Raw genomic sequence first — 15,568 nt, 5'->3', positions numbered from 1 at the left:
CGGAAAACTTTTGAGGTGGCAGGAACCAGAGTTAAACCTGAAGTATGATGTAAAGAGAGTGAAGAGAAAAGGTGCCAGAACAGTTCCTTGAGGTACTCCTGTGTTGCCCGCCACTAAATCAGAGACACAGCCGTTGACTCTGACATACTGTGGCCGGCCCGTGAGGTAGTTGAAGATCCAGGCTGAGTTGTCAGGGCGCAGCTGCATATCCAGCAGTTTGTCCCTCAGGAGGCAGGGCTGGATGGTATTGAAAGCACTGGAGAAGTCAAACAACATGACTCTCACAGTGCTTCCCTGCGTCTCCAGGTGTGACAGGGCTTTGTGGGTCAGGAAGATGATAGCGTCCTCCACACTAATGTGCCTCTGATATGCAAACTGCAACGGATCCTGGAAAGCAGTGAGCAGGGTCCTCAGGTGCTGGAGAACCAGCCTCTCAAATGTCTTCATGACATGTGACGTGAGTGTCACAGGTCTGTAGTCATTGAGAGCGCTGGGACGACCTTTCTTTGGAACTGGGACGATGCAGGAGGTCTTCCACAGGTCAGGCACCTTCATCAGCCTCAGGGAGAGGTTGAAGAGGTGCTGAAAGACTCCTGCAAGCTGCCCAGCACACACCTTGAGGATCCTGGGACTGATGTTGTCTGGTCCACTAGCTTTTCTGATGTGGAGTCTGGAGAGTTCTCTTTGTACCTGGCTGGTAGTAAGAGTGAGAGTGGGATAGTGAGCGGGGGAGGGGTGTAGAGAACTGTCTATTGTCATGCAGGTCCTGAAGGGAGGGAGCAGGGGGGTGAGGGGGGGCTGTCCTTTGAAGTTGCTGGTGAGGAGCTGAGAGGGGGGGGGGGAGGTGGTCAGTACCCTGATGGGAGGAAGAGCAGAGTCTCCAGCAGAGGTGTGAATGGGGGCTGAGGTGGTGGGGGGAGACCTAGACCCACTATTCGAGCTCACTGGGTCGGGGGATGTGTCAAACCTACTGAAAAAAAGGTTCAACTCAGCAGCAAATACTGGGTCTCCTTTAATTCTGGGTTCCGGCCTGCTGCAGCCCGTCATCTGCTTCATGCCATTCCACACCTCCTTTGAGTTGTTCATCTTGGCCTCAGTCTTGTCCTTGAAGTTGTTCTTGGCCTCTCTCAGCTTCTTCTTTAACTCCTTTTGGACAGCCTTGAGCTCCTCACGATCCCTAGTCATGAAGGCCCTCTTCTTTCTGTTGAGGAGAGCTTTAATGTCTTTATTGATCTATGGTTTGTTGTTTGAGAAGCAGCAAACCTTTTTGGTAGGGACTATGGTGTCCTCACAGAAACGGATGTAGTCTGTAATACAATGAGACAGACCTTCAATGTTATCACCATATTCCTCCTTAAACAGTTCCCAGTCTGTGACATTGAAGCACTCCTGCAGGGCCTCCTCTGTATCCTTAGACCAAACCTTCAAAGTCCTTGTGTTGGCCCCCTGCTGCTTCACCAGGGGCCTGTAGGTGGTCTCAAGGTGGATGAGGTTGTGGTCTGATTCCCCAAGAGGGGGGAGAGAAGAAGAGCTGTATGCTCCCTTCACGTTGGCATACAGGAGGTCCAGGGTTTTATTCCCTCTCACAGCACAGTGCACATACTGTTTAAAGTTCGTCAGGACAGGGGAGAGAGAGACATGATTAAAGTCCCTGTTGATCAGTATGAGGGCGCTGGGATGCTGGGTTTGTAGTCCCGCGATCATAGTGTGGATGACGTCACTCGCGCTAGCGGCTACAGCTGATGGTGGGACGTAAACAGCAACAGCAATAGCATGTGAGAACTCCCGTGGCAGATAGTACGGGCGTAATCCCACCGCCAGCATTTCAACGTCTGGGGTACAGACACAGTCCTTCACAGTTACATGTCCGGGATTACACCATTTAGAGTTAATAAAGACAGCAAGACCTCCTCCTCTCTTCTTACCGCTCTCTCTCCCCCTGTCCGCTCGTACCAGCGTGAAGCCGGCCAGATCGATGTGACTGTCCGGTATATTCCCATGTAGCCATGTCTCCATGAAGCAAAGTAAACTGCACTCCCTGTAGACACTCTGGCTGTTTACTAAAGCTGTGAGTTCGTCCGCTTTGTTGGCGAGTGACCTGATGTTCCCCATGATGACCGACGGTAGAAAGGGTTTAAATTTCCTGTCTCTCTCAATCCGCTCCCTGACTTTAGCGCCGGCTTTCTTCCCCCGGCGGACACCTCTCCATAACTCCTCAGGGATGTGTGTAGGAGGAACACCGGCTCCATGCATGAAGCTCAGTAGTTCCTCACGAGTGTACGTGATCATTCCAACAGTAGAAAAAAAAAGTCCCGAAAGAAAAACGTAATTCCACGAGTAATACCGCAACTAAAACGCTGCAGGAGTATCCAACAATAAACACCGAAACAGTGCAAAAATACTTAATAAAAGCAAGAAAATAGACGAAATAAAGAAAAAAGAGTCGGAGCTGCTGCAACAGGCTGCCGACTCTCAGCGCCTGTAGAGGTGTGTGTTATCAGTTATTTGTCAGAGCAGTTAGACTTTGTCAGTGTTAGCAGAGAAATACATTAACAAAGTTTTATCCATAAACTGTAAATAAATGAGACATCCAGAAGAAATCAATATTACAAAGCATACAGTTCATGTTCTGACAAAAAGAGGAATGTCTGTGTCTTATATTTACTGATGTCAACAGCGATGAGGTGAACATGACAATTGAAAAATGAAAAATTTAGTATTTATTATAAGACATTTGTTTTCTATAGAACCTGTGAAGTCATGGAGTCTGTGGACAGTGTCAGCTTCACACCAGAAACTTTAAGTATTAGAAAAAATTGTTTAAGACTGGCATCTATTATGATGAGTTGCAGCTACCTTGTTCAATATTATTCCTGCAGATGTGGCTCATAACAAAACAACAGCCTGAGCTGTCACATGTAGTTAACTGTACATTTTGTCTTGTCTGAGGCATTAATTGAACACCTTTGTATTTCTCCTATAGACACAGTGTGGATTATTGGTGACTGGTCCGTCAAGGTGCCCAGAGAGCTGCAGAGACAGAGGAAGAAACCTGAGCCTCAACAACATCTGTATTTGTTGGTTCTTCTGGGGTGGACTTCAGTTGCTTCTCTTCAACAGCTCGCTGTGAGGGAGGTCTCCCCCGGATGGACTGAGTGATGTCACCCACAGGCTGAGAGCTGAGGCGGGTTTTAAACCTCCTGACAAACCGTTACACCGCACCCACCTGTCAAGCTGGTCAGCTACACGCCTTATTGTGAATAACTCTTATCCTTCATCAAATCAAAACTGATGAGTCATCAAAACATTCCCCCCCCGTACAGTGTGTGTCCATGGAGACATGAGCTAATCACACCTATTTGTTTGTTTTGTACCAAGCTGTAAACATGTTCATCTCTGCTGTAAAAACAGACTTTTTTTAATGTTGTTTTTCATATTAAATAAATATTTCTATATAAATGCACTCCTTTATGTCTACTTATGAGTATACATTTCAGATTTGAAATGACAAGACTAAAATGTGCATTAATGCTCAACTCAATAGCTTAGGGAAGGAAGTCTACTTTTACACAACTTCTTATTCTTTCGACATTTGTTTTTACCAAAGACTAATGCAGTTCATTTCTGAAAATGGGATGGAACAGAGTCATTGCCACATTTGCCCTTAAACACAGCCCCATTCTTAAATCAAGATACATGGAGAGTAAATAAGATCAATAACTTGTGAATAAAAACACAGTTAAACATGATTTAGAAATGTAGTCTTCCCAGATCAATATCACATAATATCAACTTCTCTCATCTAAACTGGACAAAGGGTTTTAAAATGGGAAGAAAATGGTTTGATTGCAAGTTGTTTGGAGGAGATCTAGTTTTATTTGAACAGCATGAATACAGTCTTCCAAGGTGCAAACCCTCCTCCTCCTCCTGAAGCCTGTGGAGCTCCTTCATGTACTGCTGTCTTATCTGCTGGACATCTTCTCTCAGCAGAACGTCGACTGTTGAAAAGTCATTCAGAAGAAGCTCGAGCATGTGACATGGATCCAGGAGAACATGGACTTTTAGGTCGGGGTCTTCAGGATGACAAAGAAAGAGAGAAAATATCAGTTATTCATTAAATCATTTTTTTGTTCTCATATATTTTTCTGTATTCATCTGTGTGTAAGAGCACATTTATAAATTCAACAGTGTACTACCCAGACAACAAAGGTCCAGTATTCAGGTAATCAACATCTATTCAAAGTTAAGAAGATAAACATTATTGTAATCATGCTGTTTTCAGCTCTCTCACTCACACAATGATATTCTACATCAAACTGTCTCAGATTTTGGAAAAATTAAGCAGTTTATTGTGGATAGTACTTCATCTTAACATGAAACAAATATAACCTGAATTATTTAAATCATTAACAGGTCCCAACTCTCTGTGCTTTAGTACAGAACATACAGTAACTCATTTATTATTAACATGAGCTCAGTACATGGCTGTATTCTTCAAACTATTTCTTATACTTTATATCTATGTGCTTTATATCTTTTTTTCATTCCATATGTTATTTATATTTTATATTTCTACAGCTATATTCTGTGTATGAGTTCAGTGAAAATTAATATGGTTATTAATATAGTTCTTAATGGTTACAGATGCTCTTACAAAGTGAAGTTTTTTATTTGTTAACAGTTTGCTCAAATCTTAAGACACTACATCAACCATGTAACTTTAATGTCATCCTCTATAACCTACACAGCACATTAGGTTTAGTTCAGTTTATGTTACTGACGGATAATTACTACACAAAGTTTGTTTTTTAATGTCCACATTTAGGTGGAGTAAAACATTCATCATAACGTCAGATAACCACCGAGATGAACCTTTAGCTTCTAACATCACACAAACTCATTATTTTAAACAACAACATCTTAACAACAAACATTTCTAAAACATTGACCGTAAATAATGTAAATAATGAGCTACACTGAGTACAGTTAGCCGACTGGTTTAAAGCTAACTCTAAACAAGCTAGGTCCGTAAATATAAATACCGACACTGAGTAAGCAGTAAATATAACACTACTATATCACTTACCGAAGAAAACTGAAGCATCAACTTGTTGGATGGTTTGTTAACCGCACAGCAAGCCATGTATGTTGTCAGATATGTGTTAAACAAACTCTCCAAACGAAGTAAAAAAGAGGAGAAATCCGATGGATCAAGCTATTAGCCTCCTGACCTGCTGACCTGCTGACCTCCTGACCTGCTGACCTGCTGACCTGCTGACCTGCTGACCTCCTGACCTGCTGACCTGCTGACCTCCTGACCTGCTGACCTGCTGACCACGCAGAGTTGTCAATCAAATCTGCCACAACCCTTATATGGGCATAGTCGTTTTCCTTAAAAGAATAAAATCCGATGAGTTATAAAAAAATTCACCCCCCCCACAGTGTGAGGAGAAGGGGCCGTCAACTTCTCAGATATATCTCGTTTTTTGAACCAGGCTGTAAACATGTTGATTCCTGTGGTAAAAACGGGCTTTTTTGGCTGTGGGCTTATGGCACTTCCGGCGCTTCTGCAGCCAGCCTCAAGCGGAGCCTCGAGGAACTGCAGTTTTTTGTACTTCCGCATAGGCTTCATTTTTCGAGACCGGAGGTTGCCCCTTGGTATAAACAGACAAAGATAGGTTTCCAGAGTTTTAAATACAGCAATATGGTGGCGGGAAAAAGGTCAACCGCGTGGTTACAATGCAAGTCAAAGGGAGGGGAGGTGTTCTGTAAAGGGAACTAAAGCGGGTTGTTTCCACCCGGACCATTGAGTGTGTAACACAAGTAAACGTTCCTGCTGAGCAGACACGTGATTCTCCGTGTGTTTATTAATGATCGTTAGGGTGCTAACGTAACAGTAGATGATCAGAGTAAAGTTGTAAAGACGTCAGCGCTGAGTTGAGTTTCCCCTCTGTGACTCTTGGATGTGTGTAAGATGGCCGGGTTTAAGGATCTTAAAGAGTTATTCAGTCGACGGCTGCTCGCTGCGGTTATCAGAGATATAACAGAAGAAAGAACAACAAGTGGATACGAAGAGGAGCTCCACCGACAAAGAAAACTGCTGGATGTGATTTTAACTCCTGAAATCAAGCTACAGAGAACAGGTTGGTTTTCTTTCCACTGCTGGAAACGTGTTTCCTGCTCATGTTTCAGATAGCAGAGCCTTTAGCTAACTTCCACAGACGCACACAGCACAGTGTTAGCTGCAGCTAGCTCCTGCTAACAACATCATTGAGTTTACTGGACTAAAAGACTCTTTAAGTCTTCACCTATTGAATCCAGCAACGGATCTGGTTATTGGAGATACGTTTTAGAAACCTTAACAATATGCTATTCAATTGTATCTTTGGGCACACAAACTTCAGGCCACCCTCTGCATCAGACTGCGGTCAAGCCAGCCTCCACTTCAGAAACGATAGTTTATTCTATCTTCTTTACACGACGGCATCATGTCGTCTGTCTCTACATGGTCGTTTACCATTCTCCTCTGCTCTCTGTGTCGCGCACGATGCACATTCACATATACACACACACATTTTATTAAAATAAAAATAAAAGAAAAAGCCAATTTCAATATAATACACATTTGACTCGTTCAAAAAGGAATAGGAAGAAGCTTAGGCTTGTCAAGTCCTACCCCCATTCTTCACCATTAACAAATGCAAAATCCAATCAAATAAACTAAACAGACAATACAAAAAAAATACTCCAATCGAGTGATTAAGAAAAACAGAACAAAATGAACAGGCGCCATTAACAGCTGTGAGATTTACATTCTCCTTCCTCATTTCTGTACTTTTCAAAGATATATCTTTTGTACATTTAAAAAAAAAATTGCATTATATTCATACTTTGTTTAATTGTTTCGTCAAGACCATTCCACAAAACCACCTCACAAATGGAAATACACATACTTTTTAAATTGGTCCGAGCATAATGCTGTTTCAAGTTTAGTTTCCCTCTAAAGTTATAGCCCCCCTCTCTGTCTTTGAACACTTTTTGTATGTTTACAGGTAGCAGTTTATTTTTTGCTTTACACATTATTTGTGTAGTCTTAAATTCTACCAGATCCCCAAACTTTAAGGTGTGTAATATTAAAAGGTTGAAGATGTGCAGAAGAACTTCACAGAGCTGGTCTGCACAGTCCTTCAGGAGTCTGGAGCTGATGCCGTCGGGACCTTGTGGCCTTCCTCGCCTTGATCTTCCTCAACTCACTTCTCACCTGATCAGCTGTTATGGAGAGGCCATCGGTGGAGGAGGATGAGGGGTAGGAGAGGGTTGTTGAGGGGGGTGGCAGGGTACTCAGGGTAGTCAGATGGAGTGTCTAAAAAGCGGGTTGGTCTGCGTTCTGGAGGGTGGAGGTGGGGTTGGGAGCAGAATCAAATCTATTGAAGAACAGATTCAGTTCATTTGCCCACTCCCTGTCTCCTGCTTCAGGGCCCCTCCCACGCCTTCTGCTGTGACCTGAGATGTTATTCAGGCCCCTCCAGACATCTCTTGCATTTTTCTGTTCTAAATGCTCCTCCATCTTTGCCCGGTAGCTGGCTTTCCCCTCCTTCATTTTTTTGAGCTCCTTCTGCACCCTCCTCAGCTCCTCTCTATCTCCAGCTCTTAAAACCTTCTTCTTTTCATTGAGCAGGGTTTTCAGCTCAGGGGTCACCCAGGGTTTGTTGTTTGAGAAACACTGTATTTTTTTGGTGGGTACAGTGTTCTCAGCACAGAAGTTTATGTAGTCTGTGATGCAGTGGGTTAAACCGTCGATGTCCTCCCCATGTGGGCTTCTCAGCACCTCCCAGTCAGTGGTGTCGAAGCAGTCCTGCAGCGCCTCAGTGGCCTCCTTAGACCACTTCTTCACATACCTGGTTGTGGGGGGTTGTTTTTTCACCATAGGTATGTAAATGGAATGCAGTCTCACCAGGTTGTGGTCTGAGCGGCCCAGTGGGGGGGAGGGGTGATGATCTGTATGCATCCTTGGTGTTTGCATACAGTAAGTCCAAAGTTTTATTGTCCCTGGTATGGCAGTCAACATACTGAGTGAAAGTAGGGAGAGTGGCAGACAGGGAAACGTGATTCAAGTCTCCTGAGATGAGAATAAGAGACTGGGGGTGTGATGTCTGTAGCTGAGACACTACACTGTACACACACACAGACACTTGCACACACACACAGGTGAGCACACTTTCACCAGCGGAGGCCTGGGTGTGCACAATAATAAAAAGTCCTCAAGAACCATCAGAAAATAAAGTAGGCTGCTTAGCTTACTTCAGACTTTTCTGGGCATGTCTCTCTCTCTGCCATTACTCAGAAAATGTGCTGTGACCATGCTGCATTCAGGGGTGCTCAGATAATGAGAGATGCATTCATGTGCGCTCAGAAAAGGGAGTTGCAGGAACAAAAACTAAGCTAGACAGACCGTTAAAAGTTGAAATAATTGTTTTGACTGCTGTCATTCAAAGAAACACATGAACACCATGATCCCTTTAAGGGTCTGTGCCCCCACCCCCCCCATGGTGTTTTCATGAATAAATTAAAGGAATCTTTTTCAGTTATTTCAAAATGTTTCTTCAGTCTCAATTTGTAAAATAAATCGTGAAAGAATCGTATCGCGAACCCAGTCTCGTGAATCGTATCGTGAATCATTACATCCCTACATCAAAGTGTGTGAAAAAAGTCTTGATTTTTTTGTATTTAAAAAAAATGCAAATAATTGTTGCAATTTCTGCAATTTAATTGCAAAAACTCTCTGTTGGACACATATCTTATTCTTTCCTAAAGATTGAGCTAGCTCAGCACTTTGGTGTGTGAAGAGGTAGTATCTGACACAATCAGGAAGTGATCAGCAGCACATGGCTCATTTACATAACGCCAGCCTTTCTGTTCAACATACTGTCTGATCATAGTCCGTTTTGGAAAGGAGCCACAGGTCGGCTTCGAACCTTGGCTGCCCGCTCTCCAGGACTTAATGATGATGAGAAACCTCAATCTTCACAGCCTTAGACAAGTTCCTTATTTTCTTTCAAAATAAAGGTAGGTTTGTATCCGAAGAGGAAGTAAAGTAACCTCAGCTTAAGGCATTACAAAATAAAAGCATTAAAAACGTTTTTTAAATGCAAAATGAGTGAATTCCAAACATGATTTAAATGTGATCAATTCTAGTAAACTATTGATTTTCAGCCTTTAAAAATGAAATCATTTGACAGCCCTTATTAATATTTAAAAAGCAGTTTAAGTACCGTTAATGTTTGTTTACTGTGTCCTGCAGATGTCCAGCAGCTGTTGGTGAGTAAAGAAGAGCTTCCACCTGAGCAGCAGGAGTGGAGCCACATTCTGGACCAGGAGGACACTAAGCCCCAACACATTAAAGAAGAACATGAGGAACTGTGGCTCAGTCAGGAGGAAGAACAGCTTCAAGGACTGGAGGCGGCTGATACCACCAAGTTCCCCTTCACTCCTGTCTCTGTGAAGAGTGAAGATGATGAAGAGAAACCTCAGTCCTCACAGCTTCATCAGAGACAAACTGAACAGATGGAAACAGGAGTTGATGGAGAGGACTGTGGAGGAGCAGAACCAGATAGAGACTCAGATCCAGAGAGACGTTTACAACCAGAGACTGAGGTCGAGACTGAAGACTCTGGTGAACCTGAGACTGTTGACAGTGATGATTGGAAAGAGACAAGAGAAGATCTGTCAGAATTAAACTTGAAAAACAAGAAACTAAAGACTGGTAAGAGACAACACAGCTGCTCGGAGTGTGGTAAAAGATTTAACCAGAAAGGGAATCTGACCACACACATGTTAGTTCATACAGGAGAGAAAGTCTTCAGCTGCTCTGTTTGCAGTAAAAGTTTTACCCAAAGACAACATCTGACCAAACACATGTTAGTTCATACAAGAGAGAAACCCTTCAGCTGCTCTGTTTGCAGTAAAAGTTTTACCCAAAGACAACATCTGACCACACACATGTTAGTTCATACAGGAGAGAAAGCCTTCAGCTGCTCTGTTTGCAGTAAAAGTTTTACCCAAAGACAACATCTGACCAAACACATGTTAGTTCATACAAGGGAGAAACCCTTCAGCTGCTCTGTTTGCAGTAAAAGTTTTACCCAAAGTGGAAGTCTGACAAAACACATGTTAGTTCATACAGGAGAGAAAGCCTTCAGCTGCTCTGTTTGTAGTAAAAGCTTTACCCTAAGAGAAAATCTGACAAAACACATGTTAGTTCATACAGGAGAGAAACCCTTCAGCTGCTCTGTTTGTAGTAAAAGCTTTACCCAAAGTGGAAATCTGACAAAACACATGTTAGTTCATACAGGAGAGAAACCCTTCAGCTGCTCTGTCTGCAGTAAAAGCTTTACCCAAAGTGGAAGTCTGACAAAACACATGTTAGTTCATACAGGAGAGAAAGCCTTCATCTGCTCTGTTTGCAGTAAAAGCTTTACCCAAAGAGGAAGTTTGACAAAACACATGTTAGTTCATACAGGAGAGAAAGCCTTCATCTGCTCTGTTTGCAGTAAAAGCTTTACCCATAGACGAAGTCTGACTAGACACATGTTAGTTCATACAGGAGAGAAAGCCTTCAGCTGCTCTGAGTGTGGTAAAAAGTTTAACCGGAAAGAGACTCTGACCACACACATGTTAGTTCATACAGGAGAGAAAGCCTTCAGTTGCTCTGTTTGCAGTAAAAGCTTTACCCATAGACAAAGTCTGAACACACACATGTTAGTTCATACAGGAGAGAAAGCATTCAGCTGCTCTGTTTGTAGTAAAAGCTTTACCCAAAGTGGAAGTCTGACAAAACACATGTTAGTTCATACAGGAGAGAAACCCTTCAGCTGCTCTGAGTGTGGTAAAAGGTTTAACAGTAAAGAGACTCTGACCACACACATGTTAGTTCATACAGGAGAGAAACCCTTCAGCTGCTCTGTTTGCAGTAAAAGTTTTAACCTAGGAGGAAATCTGACAAAACACATGTTAGTTCATACAGGAGAGAAACCCTTCAGCTGCTCCGAGTGGGGTAAAAGGTTTAACCGGAAAGAGACTCTGACCACACACATGATGATTCACACAGGAGAGAAATGCTAATTCTGTGCAATGGTAAAACTGATCCAAAGGATTCCAACTTCACATCACTAATGTGTATATAAGACAAAAAAGAGATAAAATACATAAATCTGTCTCTACTTTTTTGACATTGATGTTTTGTTGCTGACATATGAACCAGTAAGTTGGGATCAGCTATGACGTTTGAATTTAAAGTGTTTATATGAAACAGTTACAGTGTAAGGATTCTTCTTCTCTGCTGATATCTTCTTCTTTCTGTCACTCTTTTTCCTTGGATTCCTCTGTGTTGGTTCGCAGAAGTTCTTCAGACAGCTCACGCGTCACCTTGTAATAAATAAACTGATGTAGAGTGAGAAAGACTTTCATCTACTTGTGTTATTTTGTGTCGAGTGCCTAAAGTCTCTTTGGTAAAGAAAAGGAACTCAGCAGATCCTGATGCAGAGCGACCACAGTCAGATCAGGTCCAGGTTTATTTAACTGAAAACCTTTAACCATTAATAAGAATCCTGCAGTCAGAATACAAAATAAAGAAAATCTCAATGACACCTGAACATGCACAGGATTAATTAAGAGTGCAGAGGCCACTGGGCACAAAACTGCTGCAGCCTTTGATCACAAAGTGAATGACAACACTTGTAGATGTCATCTGGCATTCTGGATTTACTCAACATACTGTTAGAAGAAACAATAGAAATGCATTACAGCCTTCAGTGTATAACTAAATGGTATATGGAAAAAACACTTCAATTGTGTGTATATTTGTTCTGTTATCATTTCTCTCTTTGGCTTCCTTTTCGCTGCTTCACTGACTCCCCCACTGCATCTCTGGCAATCCGATGAGCCAACTCCACTCTGACTCTCCCGGAGTTTGCTGGACATACTCAGGGGAAGAAGGAGCTGTTTAAGGGTCGGGGGCAGGCCAGTTACCAGGTCCCCCGGTTCACTAACTTCACGGCTGAACATCATGAAGTTGGGTGTGAAACTGGTAGCGCTGTGCCTGGTTGCTCTGTAAGCCATGACAGCGTAGGGGATCCTAAGGTCCCCGTGTCAGCGCTCGGCTGTTGTGGCCAGAATCTTCTGCAGGGTGGAGTTAAATCTTTCTACCGGTCCATCAGACTGTGGTCGAAAAGGTGTGTTGTGCATTTTCTCAATAACAGTGAGCCCATTTTCTGGAACACCTCGGACTCGAAGTTCCGACCCAGATCACTGTGCACTCTTTGTGGTGCACCATAACCACACACCCAGTCAGTGCTCTTTCTGCTGCCTTGTGTTTCTCCCCACTCAGGTTGCCTTCAGGTAAAGAGGGGCGGAGCCACTTCATTTGATTTTGTGCACCTGGGCACACAGGGCCTCAGTATTTAAAGTGGCTTCTTATTCTCTGTCTCTCTCTCGTCAACACTACACACATTCACCATTACAATCACCACTGATTTACAGTTTGCACATTTCTTTGATTAGGAGGCTTTTCCTGGGTTGTGAGAAAATGGGGCTGGTCTGACTTCTGAACTTGGATTTGGCTTGATACTTGGTAGTTGTAAATCTAATTAGTTGTGTATCAGATTGTTTGTGTAGTTTGTTTGGAACTTGATCTGTGCAGAGTGGTAAGTAACCTCTCTGACTTGTTACTGGTACAATTTGTTTGAAGATTTAAAGATTTGACTTTCTTCAGAGCATTAGTTGTACTTGTTAGTTTGACCGTCATTTTGATTAATTGATATTTCAAATTACAATGGTGTAACAAGGTTTGTTTGACAAGAGTTTTATTTTTGAGCACCCTGATCAGCAAGCCGCCAGGCAAGCAGGACTTGCCACTTTGTTATTTTGCCTTTTTTATTTTTGGTGGTAACTCTGGGGAGGGGGTGCACCAAATTCGGTGTGTTTCAGGTGACTAGGTCAGTGGTCTTCAGGGATGGTGTCCGAGTTTGGGAGACGCCTCGAGCTCGACAAGCCATTGAAGAAGTGAGGCTTAGGTGAGTTAGTTATTAGTGTAGGTGTTGGGGTGTCTCCATAAAGCTTGTAAAGTAAAGCAGCATATTTTCTTTGTTTGTTGGACTGATTACCTTGTTACATTACATTTTCTGAGACGTTTGGTTAAGTTGGTTTTTAAACTTGGTATTTAATCAGTGGCAGACTTGACTTGGGATTTTGACAATGGTTTCTGTGTATGAGTAACAATCCTATGAAAGCTAATTTTTTTTAGGGGCAGGCATTACACCTCGTTTTGTTGATGCAGGTTTAACATTTGAAACAAAAAAGAAAAAACTAGAGCTTGAAAAGTACGAAATGCAACTCATTAAAGAGGGTAAATTTGCTTAAATAAACTGTACAGAAGCTATACACTGTATTAAAGCAAAGATATAATACAAAAAATAACAAAGGGGAACACTGTACAATGAAATGAAAATATAAATATGTTTTCTGAGAAGTCTCCTGACAAACACACGGCGTGCGTATAGACTCAGAGACGCATGTTCTCTGAAGTGATGCTCAAACCACAGCTGCTGTTTTATTTCATGTGTAGTGAATTATTTGAAACGTATCTCCTGGTACCAGCTGGTGTATTTGTAGTTTATTGTAAGGTCAGAAGCCAGAACAAGGTGTTCTATGTTATTGCTCTGCCTCCACATGAATGATAAAGTTCACGTGTTATTTGAAGTCATGTGGTGTTTGTTCCATCAGAGCTCGTCTGTGTTTCTCCTCAGTGCGTCCCCCACAGCACCGCGATCAGTTTAGACATCCTGAAGACGATCGAGGAGAACTTGGAGATGGAGGAATGGGTGAAACCTGCCGACGGCTCGCGCCCACTCGAAACAAAACATACACGAGGGACACTATAGAAGCTTAGTCTAATACTAAAGCTGCCGTTTTGTTTTGACTCCCAGGAGTGACCTGGCTGACGCGCCGTACTGTCGTAGGTCAATACGATACCGTTTGCTGTTTGTCGATCAATAAGATTTCTGCAGTCGTGACTTTGGTTTGCAGCATAATACAATCCATTTATTGCAGCACCATGAAGTGAATACAGCGTCCATCAGTTTCCATTCTTTTGAACTAAACAAACAAACAAACAATACAGCTGCGGTTTCTCCATGCCGCCTGCCGCCTCAGCGGTCAAAAACCATAAACCCTTCCGGGGTCGAACACCTCCCGTACCTTGACAAGTGACATACATATATACCTGTGACTGAAACAATAGGACAGCGACACCCAGTGGCACAATCATGAAAATGATTTACAGCTTGACCCAAAAACATGAATATGGCTCTTACACTCCGGTCCCTAATTGTTAGTGACAAGTGGAGCTAACAATTCACAAAATACAAACAAAGAGCCACAAACAAAAACAATGCCATTAATGCATTATCAATAAACATCTTCAGCTGCATTCAATAGACAAAGTTTGGTGACTGGTCTTTCCAACACATTAGACTTTGTTTTAAGGCGAACAGACCGAACAACACCATGTTTGTCAGGAAATGTTTCGATCACTCGGCCGAGCAGCCAAGAGCCACGAGGGGCAGTTGAATCCATGACAATGACAATGTCTCCAGGCACAAGACTCCTCCTTTGTCTGTTCCACTTTTGCCGTTCTTGAAGCAGAGGGAGGCACTCCTGAACCCACCGCTTCCAGAACAGATCCCAGATGTATTGAACCTGTCTCCACCTTCTTTTTGCATACTGGTCCTGTTTCACAAACACAACCTGCAAATGATTCTTCCTGGGATGGTGAACACCATGATGGGGGATATACCAGACTTTTCCTTCTTCACAGTCCAACTGATGTTGAGGGATTTTCTCTGCATATATGTTTTTGCACAGTCATTCCTTTTCCATCCAAATCCTCACCTCTGGAACCTGGAGTATTCCCAACAACTCTGGATAGTCTTTGTTGCAGGGTCTATGGAGTGAGATCAGTCTCAATATTCACAAATGCACACAGAAGAATTCACAAATGTATTTCAATGCACACACAAATATTCTTCATTCTATATAAATTTAAAACAAATCCACAAATAAAAAAATAAGATTCACAAATGTATTTCTGATTCACACACAAATGTTTATAGTTTTGTATATGTGTAATAGAAATCCACAAATGTATAAACTGTTCAGTCTGCATTTACAAACTGTCACTTGTGAACCTCACTGCATTTGTGTGTGGGATTTTTGTGACTCCTCTGCCGTGGTTAGATTCACAAATGCATTTTGTTCAGCAGGGAAATTCTGTAGCCAATCAGATGTCTCCTTCCTATTCAGCCAATTACAGTAGAGTAGATTCAAGGGTATGATTTAATGTGATCACTTTAGCGTTGCATCTGCGCAGACAGCGATTAGCCTAGCTATCAGTCAATCTGATTAAGTCATCTAACTCCATAAGGGTCTTCCTCTCCACCAGTACACAAGTGTAAGTTTTTCTCTCCTTAACTCTAGAGGTGTCTCGTCAGCTTCTATTAAAATTGCATTAGTG

At 42.6% G+C, this 15,568-nt stretch overlaps 1 protein-coding gene across 1 annotated transcript; it reads left to right on the top strand.

Annotated features, from left to right (window-relative positions):
- Positions 1-5,847: 5,847 nt before the first annotated feature.
- On the top strand, positions 5,848-13,988 carry LOC136178615 (zinc finger protein ZFP2-like). Its single transcript, XM_065953250.1, has 6 exons — positions 5,848-6,143; positions 9,302-10,794; positions 11,986-12,230; positions 12,386-12,396; positions 13,780-13,877; positions 13,983-13,988. Exons 1-6 carry the CDS (start codon positions 5,975-5,977, stop codon positions 13,986-13,988), a joined length of 2,022 nt encoding a protein of 673 aa, XP_065809322.1. The 5' UTR covers positions 5,848-5,974.
- Positions 13,989-15,568: the final 1,580 nt, after the last annotated feature.

This window comes from Labrus bergylta, chromosome 3 (genome assembly GCF_963930695.1).
Source record: "Labrus bergylta chromosome 3, fLabBer1.1, whole genome shotgun sequence".
Taxonomy (NCBI): domain Eukaryota; kingdom Metazoa; phylum Chordata; class Actinopteri; order Labriformes; family Labridae; genus Labrus; species Labrus bergylta.
The sequence above is the reverse complement of the archived record's forward strand: the minus strand, read 5'-3'. Positions and strand labels throughout refer to the sequence as shown.